Raw genomic sequence first — 13,368 nt, forward strand, 5'->3', positions numbered from 1 at the left:
CCACCTGGTCTCTCCCTAGACGGGCGTGCGCGCGTGAGAGACCCGGGGAGGGAGGGAAGGAGGAATCCGCGGGAGGACAGGGTGAGAGCCGCTAGCAGGAGGGATAGGACCAGCACGAGGGGGCTGCGGGAGGGAGGGGGTGCGGGCAGGCGGAGGGAGCGGCGGGAGGAGGCGCTGGGGAGGAGCCGGAGGCCCGGGGACGGCGGACGAGGCTTCGCCCGAGCGGAGCGCTCTTCGTCTCGCCGCGCAGTCTCGGAGCCGCCGCGGGCTCGTGGGGGGCGCGAGGCTGCCGAGGTGCGGGCGGGAGGGAGGCCGGCTCCGGCGCGCCCCGCGCCCGCGCCTGCTGACAGCTGCAGCTGGGCTCGCGCTGTCCGCTCCCGGCTCCGCGGCCTCCGCCCCCTCGGGCTCCCTCCCCTCCGCCTCTACCCCTCCTGCCCCGGTGCGGATCGTTTCGCAACTGCTCGCCTCTCGCCCCGTGCCCGGCTGTTTTCCATTTCCCGGCCCCTCTTCTTGAGTACTTTGCGCCTGCATCTGGGGAGAGGGGCTAGAAAGGGGTCGGGGGGAGCGTCGGGAGGAGAAGAAGGAAGCGAGGCCCGGAGGAGGAGGAGGAGGAGGATCGGCGGACAGCAGGGAGGAGACCCCACGCCACCCTCTCTGGTCATCTCCCCTCCCGCCCCGCCCCTGCGCACACTCTCTCGCCGGCGAGCTACTTTCGGACGAGGAAAGTGAGGGCGGCCCTGGGTGACAGCGCCGCGGGGCGAGTCCCGGGGAAGCCGCGCGTCTGCTCTCGTCTGGTCCGCCGCGCTCCTAGCCAGGGGGACAGCCCGGACCGAGGATGGCTTCGACTACCACCTGCACCAGGTTCACGGACGAGTATCAGCTTTTCGAGGAGCTCGGAAAGTAAGCGCCTTTGCCGGGCACTCGCACGTCCCCTTTCCAGCAGAGGGCGGGTCGCGTTACCCCCGACCCACGGGCCTCCCGCGTGGGGCGAGGGAGTTGGGGAGACGGGAGGAGAGGGAGGAGGGCCCCCGGTGTGTCGGCTCGGAGGAAGGTGGTGTCTTAATAAGAGGAGGGGACGACGAAGGGGAAAGCCCTTCCACCCCGGCTGTGGCCCTTTCTGATAATCCTTAGCCCACCTTCGCCCGCTCCCCCACCCTCCTGCATGAGAGACTTAATGGATTTACGATCCCTGCAGTTGTAGCTGTCATCCTGAGAAGTGTGCGAGAGCGCGCGCGCGTGCGCGTGTGTGTGTGTGTATGGAGAGGAAACAAGAACCCATGTAAAATGCAACATAGATCACGTTTTCTGTAAATAGAGATGCCGCCGGGTTCGCCGGCGAGTCAGCCCTACGACCCACGTTCAGATGAGAACTCAGTGCCCCAGACGGTGCCATATTTATTGATGCCGAAAGTTCAACTTGGCGTAGAGTCTGTTTCGCATCCAGTAGTTGTTCTGTCCAGGAAAAGAACCTCCCAAAGGAGTTCGACCCCCTGTCCCATATCCACTGTTATTCCTTGCACTAGATGACCCGCTTATCATCACCCTTCCTAGGATTTGCGTGAACATCTTCGAGTTCTCTGGGAGGATTTATTTACACCGCCAGTGGGAAAGCCCTCTGGAGACCGGGAGAGTGCTTCCCAGGGGTAACCTAACGTTGTATGTTGTTTAAAAACGAGCTTCTACACCTGACCGACAGGACTACTTGGCGATGTTAAGGAAGGAGACAGGAGACCTATTGAGAACCTGTGCAAAGGGACCTAGGGGCCGAGCCGTGAACGTTAATTTATGTAGCATCAAACCCAGCCCCAGTTCCTCTATCGCTAATGTCGAACATTACTTAAGAGGTGCATTTATGTGTACGTTGTTGTTTTCTACAGATGAATTAAAGAACTTGTAAATATCTTTTAACTGTAATGAAGATCATATCCCTATATATTTATGTTGTCTGCTGTTAAAACATGGAGAATATGTCGGAAGAGAAGCTTAATTCAAATCTCTCCCCTCCCCCAGCCCAAAACAGGGCAGAGAGAAATCACCACAGCAGGATTTGTTAAACCACACACAAATGTTCCTAAGATTTATTTTAATGAAAACAATCGCCATATTTACCTACTTGGAGCCACATTAATTTTTTTTTCCTACCAAAATAAATAGGCAGCAGATTTTTGCTGCTCCTCTTCAGTTCTTTGCAGGATTTTTTCTCAGAGCAGTTGGTACTGTGTGAGTGTGAATTGTAAAATGTTTTCAAATTTCATATGCAAACAAGAGTCGTCATAATTGGCAGTTCCTTTCATTTTGTTGATTAATAATGTGTGCTCCCAGTTAAGTAAAATTTATTTTTGTTTTTCAACGTTAAAGAAGGTCTGAGTTTCCAGGAAGAATTGTTCGTTTTCTAGATATTACTATAGGGTGCACTGATATTTGACAATTCACTAAATTCAATAAAAATACTCAGATGTAAGTTTTTAATAGAATATCAAGCTGATTATATTGATGACCTGCTAATTATTGGTTTTCAGGGGGGCATTCTCAGTGGTGAGAAGATGTATGAAAATCCCTACTGGACAAGAATATGCTGCCAAAATTATCAACACCAAAAAGCTTTCTGCTAGGGGTGGGTATTCTCAACCACATGTATGTTAATTGTGCATTTGTCATGTTGATTGTTGGTTCTGTTGTATGTTGGTTGTGTTCTGTGTAAATAAGTTAGTTATAATTGTAGCTGTAGGTATCATATTATGTTTTGAGGTTGTTTCCTTCCTGAATGCTTCTTGGTTTGTGCAGTTTAAAAATGTGATCAAATACAATTGTTACTTGATAAGTTGTTATTAAAATCTTATCTTTTCTGTGGGTGATAGCATAACTATATTTTAAAGCAAATAAATGTCACTAAGTGCATTTTGCCTTTAGCTCCACTGTGAAATAACTTTCAGAAAAACCCTGGAATGGAAAAATGTAAGTTTCACAACTGTCATTATTCCCTTTAGCTTTTGAGAGAAAAAATAGGTCATAACTCAGTTAAATCATATATTTCAATTGTAGTTACACTTGAACTTAATTCATTAAGGTATATTTAACAGTAATGGCTTTGGGAGGAACATTTTATGGTTGCTACATTCCAGGAAATTTAGCTTGATTTTGATGTTTCTGTGTGCAGTTTAGACCTTTACTTGATCATCTGCAGTAAGACTTCTCACTCATGTAATGTATTTTACACATGCTTTATAACTGCAAAGATAATTCATACTCATAAAATAGCTGTTGACATAAGCAAAAAACTTGGAGGGGTCTCATTGCATTCTTTTTATTTTGTTGAACTCATGCAAAAGTACTTATACTGAAAGGTTAGGCATTCCAATTATTGTGAGCACGTGTCTAAGGTATTAATATTTTCATGGGAATTTATGGTTTGATGAAATTAAAGTGAAGAAAATGCCATAATGTAAGCCCATTTCAGTGACCTGATTTAAGTAATGAGAAAAGAAATTCCATCAGGACTGCTTTCCTTCTTTGTCTTCTAAAAAGTGTTGCTTCCTGGTATCTGGTATCATTGCATCGGGTCTCTGCCATGATTTTTTTTGTTGTTGCAGATTCTGCTTTTAATGTGTACTTTAGGTTGACATTTTAGTTTATTCATTTAAGTGAAAGTCTGTATTTCTTTTACCTGATTTTAATGAGTCTGAGGACCATCTTCTGTGTAAAAGTAAACAGCACCGTAGATTCAGGACAGGAGAACTAATGGGATACACGTTATGCTCAATTATGTTCTCTTTCTCCACTTCTCTCTACTCCACAGGAGGATTTTTAATGGTGAAAAGGAGTTGCTATTGTACATGACACTTTAGTGTAGAAAAGAAAAATGCAAAAATGTAGTCAGATTCTTTCAGTGAGTATATAATTCCTTCCTGTATGCTTGGTACTTTTGGCAAGAGTGGGGGTATCAGTTCTTTTAGAGGTGTTACAACACCTATCCCCTATCTTTCTGTGGCTTTAAAATTTTCTTTTAAAGTAAATGTCTTGTGTTTCATTTTTACTAATTTCTTAATTAGAATCATCTTTTTCATCCACCACCTTTCATACTGGCTCCACCAGGACGGTAAACACCCCTGTCTCTGCTCACATACGTTTCACTTTACTTTTGCTTCAAATGTGTGAAGATAAGTCTTCTCTAGGCTGCTGAAACCCTTGCTGCTTTTCTGCTGATGTTCCTCACTTGATCAAACTCTGCTTTCAAGAACAATGTACCCCGAAGCTACCTTGCCCCTTCTGGATTTAATGATCTTAATTGTTCCAATTACATTTACGGAAAGTAGTCAGGGCTAAAATGCTTGCTTCATGTTCTCCCTTTGCAATTTTCTTGTGACTGAGCAAGTGTCTTAACCTGCTGAAGAATGAGGTGAAGAAGGTGACTCGAACTGGATGCCCTGAATTTAAGTTATGATTCCTCTACCTGTGATTTGAGTGATCTTGTGCAGTTTACATACTTTCCAAGAGCCTCACTTTTCTCATCTGTAAAATTGAGTAATAACTCTTTTATAGGGTTTTTGTGACAAGTGACTTAAGATGCATTCCATGAATATTAGCTGCTATTATCTCATTGGGTTGTTGTAAAGATTAAATTAAATTGTGACAATTTAAATTATAAATCTAGTTGGCAGCCTTGATTTAGCTGTGAGAACCCAGTTTGAATCTTGGCTTTATTACTAGTGTACTCAGTATGTAAATTTGTTCTGTCACATAACTTCTCAGGTTGCTCTTCAGTAAAGTGTGGGAAAAAAAATCCGCGTATAGTGTCATGGGTTGTTTTGAGGATTCAGTGAATTTTATGAGGATCACTTCTAAAATGCAAAATGCTGTGTCAATTTTACCTGTTACTGCTCACCTATAAGATATTGTCGTACTTTTCCTTCAAAATGGTCAGTTTATTTTGTATTGTCATGCTGATTAGAGTAGTTTATAGAATATTTGTACCCATGCATGTATACATTTGTTAAACCTCTACTCAAGCTATAAAGTCTTAAGAAAAACACTATGCTTTCATTTTTTTTACTATAACATTCTACCCCATCGAGGATGTTAGGAGGGGCTCAGTATGGAGTGACTAGAATCACATGTGGCTGTTAAAAGTGGTTTGTAAGGGAGTTAGATACCTAGTTCATTCCTAAGAATAAGCAAATACAGGATGTAAAGAAGTCCATAAGGTTGTATACTAAGAGCTTGTGGTTAAAAATATAAATTCTCCTTTCAGAGCACTCCCTTCCCAGATTATGATTTTAGAAAATTTCTTTTGCAGAAAAAAATTTTAAATAATTAAGGGGAAATGTAGAATGAAATGCAAAATAGCATTTTCACCCCAAGGTAATGACATTTTTTTTTTTTTTTGGTTGCACATGGCAGATTTTGTGAAACATGTAAATTTTTTGTACAAATTTTTGTTTGTATTTGAAATGCCTTTTGTAAATCCCAGTTTTATGCCTATTTGTTTCAAAGACCAAGCAGGTCTTCCAACTCCATGTTCTTTAAGTGTAACATTACAGCTGAAAAAGAAAGGCCATTGTCTGTATATCTAAGACCATTAGAGAACTGCCACAAATTTGGCTACATTCCTGGACAAATTTGCACCTCCAACTATACTGTCACCTGCATTTTTCTGTGCCTCGATCTTGGTGGATTTTGGGCAAACAGTTTCAGTCACATTACCTCTCAGCTGTTAGTCACATACATCATGTTTGGGAGACTCGTGTTGAAGAATTTTTCCTTGTGCATTAACACATTCAAGGAGCATTTATTGTACAATTGGATCAGATAGAGAGGTACATTCCAATATAATTGACTTGTTTTTAAAAGAAAAAATAGTGTAGATATGTTTCAAGCATCTGATATTTTATATGTAACTTCTGACCTCTAAATTTTTTTTTGTTAGCTTGCTAACATTTACTCAGAAGACATGCTTACTAAATAGTGGATAGTGATAATAGAATTTTCTTATAAGGATGAGGATGAGAAATTATCATTTTGATCAATTAGGTTAGTAGTTAACAAATGCTAATTTGCCTTGCTGTTTTGATTTTTTTTGTCTATGTTGATGTTCTTATAACTGTAAGTTATTGTCAGATTATGTAAAGTCCATGAAGGATTGTGATTGCAGTTCAGAATCCAATGGATTGAAGCTTCTGATGGTTAGATGTCTTTAGAAATAGTACATGTGATTTTCTCATTTTAAAACTTGTGGTAAACGATTTTTTATGGCACTACTGATTTCTTGTTCATCTCCTGATGAATTTTTTGATCTTTAGAAACCATTTCTTATGATATAGTCTGTGATACACCATGTTGTTGTTTTGTAAAATATTAAAAAGTACAGTGGAAGCTAGAAATAATATGTTATTACAAGTATATTTTACCTCTATTGCTGAAGTTAAAAAGGGGTTTCATTTTATAGTTCTGTAAAATTTCAGATACAATGCAAGTGAATAATTTTGATCTTTGACTTTGCTGGTTTTGTTAATTCCTAGATTGCTATTACTAGAACATGAATCAGGATTTTATGAACTGTTTGACCATGTACACAAAATTAGGTCTCAGCTATGAAATCTTAATATTGCATATATGTTCTGAAGTAAGGATATCAACTCAATGTAAAAATTAAAATATAGTAATTACTTTGAGTTTTTTCTATCATAAATTATGATAAAGCACATAAGAGGATTTTCTTGGACATTTAACTCCTTTTGTTAACTAGAATCTTAATCTGTAAGTCTTTTCCTTAGGCTGATACAGAGGCAGGCCAACTCCTAGTGTCTCTAGGGCTGGGTTGGTATTTCCTTTTTTTTTTTTTTTTTTAAAGATATCTGACCCTTCTCATTTATTGGAGTATGGTGTGTACAGTGTTTTGTTTTTTTTTTTCATAAATTATTGACAGTTAGTTAATTGGTGGTTTACATGGAAGGGTGTGTTAAAGCTTTTAAGTTATAATAGTATCATTTAGTGAACTATACTGTGATATAGTAAATGGAGTCTTAGCAAAATGTTTTTACTCTGAAATATACCTTTATATTTTACATTACTTTATAGATTACTAAGCACCTTCACAAAGGTGACCTCATTTTATGTTTTTATTTGATAAATATTTAATGATAAAAGTGGGTAGAATGTTAGGAATAATAAGGCCATCTACACAAATAGACATCATAGAAGACATAAGTGGTGTTTTAAGTCTAGCATGAATAAAGTGCTGTGGAATTTCCAAGGAGGAAAAGATTGTTTCTGCCAAAGGAGATGAAGGAAAGCTTTTATATAATATAAATTTAAATATTTAAAACCATAATGCAGATAGGTTCAAGTACCAAAGTCTAAATAAACAATTTGGAGAGTATTCAAAATGGTTTAGATATCTGGTTATAATGAAAGTTAGTTTATTCATATGGTACTTTTGTTAAAACTATCAGTAAAAAGTTATTTTTGTTGTAGGAAATTTTTTAGGTTATGATTTTTAGGTTATAACTGATTATGATTCCAGTTAAAGTAGGTATCTCAATACTTCTTAAGGTGAACTCATAGACCTTGCATCTGCTATAACCTCTTTCTTTAGGGTAGGGAAACAGATAGGTTTGGAGGAGGGAAAGCACAACTCTTTCGTTTGGTTTTGATTTTGAAATCAACTATTGTTGTTTATGGGGCTTCCTGGGTGGCCCTAATGGTACCTGCCAATGCAGGAAACATAAGAGAAGTAGGTTTGATCCCTGGGTCCTGGAAGATCCCATCCAATATATTGCATGGAAACCCACTCCAGTATTCTTGCCTGGAGAATCCCATGGACAGAGGAGCCTGGTGGGCTACATTCCGTAGGGTTGCAAAGAGTCAGACATGACTGAAGTGACTTAGCACACATTGTTATTTATACACAATCACGGAACATTATAATTGATTTTTTTTTTTTTTAGTTAGGTGAACCCCTTTTCTAATACTGTCTCATGTTAACATATGAGATTGCTTATTACTACCAAAATCAGTAACAGTAATAATAGACGAATGGAAATATTATAGTCATTATTTAAAGAATACCTTCTAAGTGACATGTATATATTTACAAGACGTTTTATTTAATCCACACTGCAGCCTTTAGAGTGGCAATATTATCTCCATTTATAAATAGTTACACAGAGTTACTCTTACTAAATGGCAGGGTCAAGAATTTCAGCCCAGTTTGCTGTCTCTCTAAAGCCTGAATCTTGGCCATCACACATCCTGTTCATTGCTGTTACAGAAAACTTAACCTTTCTATATTGATCTGTATGTGCTTGACTCATCTCCCCACTAAACTTTGGGTTCCTTTATAAAAAGGACTATGTCTTATACATTTTTTATTTCCAATGCAATGTATGGAATTGACTGTTCGGGTTTCCAACCTGTGAGAGAAGATAGTGTTTTAATTGCTGCACTAACATAAGATCAAATTGAAGTTTCAAAAGGCATCCCCATGCTAATTTGTGAAAGGAAAACAATGTAGTGAAAAATCTTATTAAAATGGTAGAAAGTAATTACAGAAGAATGAGATACTTTGGTGAACTTAATATATTAACTGATTAAAAATATCTTAATATACAATGAGTTCCTAGGATTACTTCTTCTAAATGATTTACTTGTTGCTCAAAAAAAGCACTCAGCCCTTAACCAAAGCCCAGAGAAACCTGCTCACAAAGGCATTCTCCTTCTCTGGCTCATTTTGTTTGATCAGTGAAGAATGGAAGACAGATGTTTCTTGCGTTGTTTCTTCTTGGACAGCACCGTTATGTGTGTCAATTCGAATGGAAGTGTAGCAAATGAAAGAAAAATAAAAAACTTAAATTTTTTATTGTTGGAAAAATAACTCTTAGGTATAGCAAGTAGTGTGTGCTAAGTTGCTTCAGTCGTGTTCAACTCTTTGCGACCCCATGGATTGTAGACTGCTAGGCAAGATGCGCACAATAAAGACAGAAATGGTATGCACCTAACAGAGACAGAAGATATTAAAAAGAGGTGGCAAGAATACACAGAAGAACTATACAAAAAATATCATCATGACCCAGATACCACGATGGTGTGATCACCCATCTAGAGCCAGACATTGTGGAATGCAAAGTCAAGTGGGCCTTAGGAAGCATCACTACAAAGCTAGTGGAGGTGATGGAATTCCAGTTGAGCTATTTCAAATCCTGAAAGATGATGCTGTGAAAGTGCTACACTCGATATGCCAGTAAATATGGAAAATTCAACAGTGGCCACAGGATTGGAAAAGATCAGTTTTCATTCCAATCCCAAAGAAGGGCAATGCAAAAGAATGTTCAAACTACCACACAGTTGCACTCATCTCACACACTAGCAAAGTAATACTCAAAATTCTCCAAGCCAGGCTTCAACAGTATGTGAACCGTGAACTTCCAGATGTTCACGCTGAATTTAGAAAAGGTAGAGGAACCAGAGATCAAATTGCCAACATCTGTTGGATCATCAAAAAAGCAAGAGAGTTCCAGAAAAACATCTACTTCTGCTTTATTGACTATGCCAAAGCCTTTGACTGTGTGGATCACAACAAACTGGACAATTCTTAAAGAGATGGAAATACCAGACCCCGTTTCCTGCCTCCTGAGAAATCTGTATGTAGGTCAAGAAGCAGCAGTTAGAACTGGACATGGAACAACGGACTGGTTCCAGATCAGGAAAGGAGTATGTCAAGACTGTATATTGTCACCCTGCTTATTTAACTTACATGCAGAGTACATCTTGTGAAATGCTGGGCTGGATGAAACACAAGCTGGAATCAAGATTGCCAGGAGAAATATCAATAACCTCAGATATGCAGATGACACCACCCTTATGGCAGAAAGTGAAGAACTAAAGAGCCTCTTGATGAAAGTGAAAGAGGAGAGTGAAAAAGTTGGCTTAAGACTCAACATCCAGAAAACTAAGAATCATGGCATCCAGTCCCATCACTTCATGGCAAATAGATGGGGAAACAGTGGCTGACTTTATTTTGGGGGGCTCCAAAATCACTGCAGATGGTGACTGCAGCCATGAAATTAAAAGATGCTTACTCCTTGGAAGGAAAGTTATGACCAACCTAGACAGCGTATTACAAAGCAGAGACACATCTGCCAACAAAGGTTCATCTGGTCAAAGCTTTGTTTATTCCATTAGTCATGTATGGATGTGAGTGAGAGTTGGACTATAAAGAAAACTGAGCACTGAAGAATTGATGCTTTTCAACTGTGGTGTTAGAGAAGAGTCCCTTGGACTGCAAGGAGGTCCAACCAGTCCATCCTAAAGGAACTCAGTCCTGAATATTCATTGGAAGGGCTGATGCTGAAGCTGAAACTCCAATACTTGGGCTACCTGTTGTGAAGAACTGACTCAATGGAAAGACCCTGATGCTGGGAAAGATTGAAGGCAGGAGAAGGGAATGACAGAGGATGAGATGGCTGGATGGTATCACCGACTTGATGGACATGAGTTTAAGCAAGCTCTGGGAGCTGGTGATAGACAGGGAAGCCTGGCGTGCTGCAGTCCATGGGGTCACAAAGAGTCAGACATGACTGAGGGACTGAACTGAACTGAGGCTCCTCTGTCTATGGGATTCTCCAGGCAAGAATACTCAGTGGGTTGCCATTCCCTTCTCCAGAGGATCTTTCCCACCCAGGGATCAAACCCACAAATAGTATAAAGGTATGAAGGGAATGGAACCCACTCCAGTATTCTTGCCTGGGAAATCCCATGGACAGAGGAGCCTGAATCTGATATGACTGATAAATATAGTGCCCATAGCTTTTAAGGGCTGTACTAGAGGTATTCACAGGGCCCTCCGTGTATAATAGATACAGGTTGGAGGTGATTGGTATTGTAGATTTCCTGAAGAGATTTATGGGTGAGATTGTGTTTGGAATGATGAGTGAACCTGATAGAAAAGGGAGAAATTGTTGGCCAGGCAGAGGGAAGCAGCCTGTTCAAAGGAAGAGAGAAACTCCTGATCTACCCTGCAGATGCAGTGAGGACACCTGTACTGTTGAAATCCTCTCTCCTTTAAGACCCAATTGCCTCCTCTGTGAAGCCGTCTCTGACTTTTCCACTCCTCCTTTGCTTCTCTAGACAGATATTATTTTTCTTATCCTCTGAATAGCTTTTTCATGTTTCTTTAGGAGCTTGTCACACTTCTCTTATATTCTGGTTATTTATGTTGTAACTTTCAAGCATTTTGTGGACATTTAAAAACTTATCTTTGGATCTGTGCCTGGCACAGTAATTACAGTATTGAATATACTTGTAAATGTTTGTTGAATAAATGGACAACTGAATGGGTAAAAAATAAGATTGTGTCTCTTGAAATAGACCTATGATTAACAAAGACTGCGACATATGAAATAAATGAAAATTGACCTGAGGCTTTCATGTCAGGTGGCATTCATTAACTGAATGAATTAATTCCCAGTTATTCACAATTTTCTAATTATTCCGTTAGTTTTCAGATGACAGATTATCCTTCGTTGGAGTTGGACATTCTGTAAATTCCATAAATTTTGGGGCAACTGTGTGTAAATTCTTACTGCATTTTCTTTTTTTTTTTAACCATGTGAAGTGATTCAGTAATATGGGATAGCATTTTTATTGTGTGTCCATCAATACCTCTTCAGTAATGCCAGATTCATGTCATTATTAAATTTTAAAAAATGGGTTTTAAATTTTTTGGTTCGTTCTTGGCTCAGACGGTAAAGCATCTGCCCGCAATGTGGGAGACCCAGGTTCGATCCCCAGGTTGAGAAGATCCCCTGGAGAAGGAAATGGCAACCCACTCCAGTACTCTTGCCTAGAAAATTCCATGCATGGAGGAGTGTGGTGGGCTACAGTCCATGGGGTCACAAAGAGTCGGACACGACTGAGCGACTTTTCACTTTCACTTCTCCAAAGGTATTACTTTTTCACTTATCTTTTAACAGAGCTCACTTTAAAAAGCATTTTGGTGATATTTTATAGAGTTTTGGATATGTGAATCATGGATATTATTTGCTTAGAGGGATTATTGGTTATTTTAATAAAGGTAGTTAGAGGCTGCAGTGTCTATCAGTTCTGAAACTTGGTAAAAGGACTGCAAAGTGTACTTATTTCAATATTAGAAAAGGGAACACATCTTAAAGCATTTGTTTGTGTTTCCTCTTCAGGGAACTTTTTTGTGTGTGATACGTAATAGGAAATGGGGAATTTCACAATTCTGTAACTTTATAATTTTGTTATATATTTTAGAAAATATGTTCTTTTCATGAAAGCATTTTGATCATATTTTTAAATGTCAGCTTAAAGGTCAGGTGTGGCAGAAGTGATTTGTGAAATTCAGCTGAACATTCTGGCCATTTTGTAGAAACTATGATGAATTTTTTATTTTAGTAAAACAAATTATATATGCTTTTATATCAAAGGTTTATATATATAAAGATTATAAAGATCATATTTGTTGCAGAGAGACTTGTACACTTTGGATAAACCTCTAAAATCCATTTTTTATTATTTGTTACCAATTTAGATAGAGATATTTTAAAATATTATAAAAATGTTATCGAATTGGGGAAAAACAGAAAGAAAACACATTCAATGTTAAGTTACCCCAAACGTTATTGTAAAGATTTTGTTTTCTTTCTAATTTTTCAGAATACTGGACTTAAATACACAATTTTTTGTCCTGTCTTTTGACTTAATTTTATAAAGTTTCCCTGTGTGACTACAAATCCTTTGAATTACACTTCACTAAGGAAAACATCAGTTTACTATTGCTGTTTTTTTTTATTATTATTATTCTTTGCTGTGATAAATGACAATAGTAAATGTTGTTTTGCAAAACTTTTTCATATTTCTAATTCTTTTCTTCGGGAGTATCCATAAAGGAGAACTAATGAGTTAGAGGATTGAATTATTAAAATTCTTGATAAATGTTGCCAGATTGCATTCTCCAAGCTTTGTACGTTTCTGCCAATAATATTTAAGTTTGCTAGTAAAACTGAATTTTGGGGAACACGATTCTTAATTTCAGTGTAGCAAAAGAACAGTTACCTTGTTCCACACCCCCTGCTAGATAGACAAAGATACAAAGATAAAGGTCCTTCATTTCAAGGCAAAGTAGATATGGAGTCAAATAAGTTATCAAAGCATGTTGATAAGTGAGACAATGCAAATGGGTGTAAGGAGGTAACTGTTGTTTGAAAGGAAAGGGAGAACTTCAGAGGAGGTGATCTTGGAACTGGATTATGAAAATGACCACTTTTGAATTTAAAGAGGGATAGAAAAAATACAATACTGAGACACAAGGAAATCAGTAAGTGCTAATAAAGAGAGAACTGGAAAGTAGAT

The 13,368-nt window shown here is 39.0% G+C and overlaps 1 protein-coding gene across 18 annotated transcripts in view; it reads left to right on the forward strand.

Moving 5' to 3' along the window:
- The first annotated feature begins 767 nt into the window (after window positions 1–767).
- Window positions 768–13,368, forward strand: part of CAMK2D (calcium/calmodulin dependent protein kinase II delta) — a 299,891-nt gene continuing 287,290 nt past the window's right edge. For all 18 annotated transcript variants that reach the window (XM_043870845.1, XM_043870839.1, XM_043870837.1 and 15 more), the window contains exons 1-2: window positions 768–900; window positions 2,520–2,614. In XM_043870845.1, the coding sequence (XP_043726780.1) occupies window positions 836–900; window positions 2,520–2,614 (160 nt within the window). In that variant the 5' untranslated portion in view covers window positions 768–835. The remainder of the gene's footprint in view (window positions 901–2,519; window positions 2,615–13,368) is intronic.

The sequence above is a fragment of the Cervus elaphus genome, chromosome 17 (assembly GCF_910594005.1).
Source record: "Cervus elaphus chromosome 17, mCerEla1.1, whole genome shotgun sequence".
Lineage (NCBI taxonomy): Eukaryota > Metazoa > Chordata > Mammalia > Artiodactyla > Cervidae > Cervus > Cervus elaphus.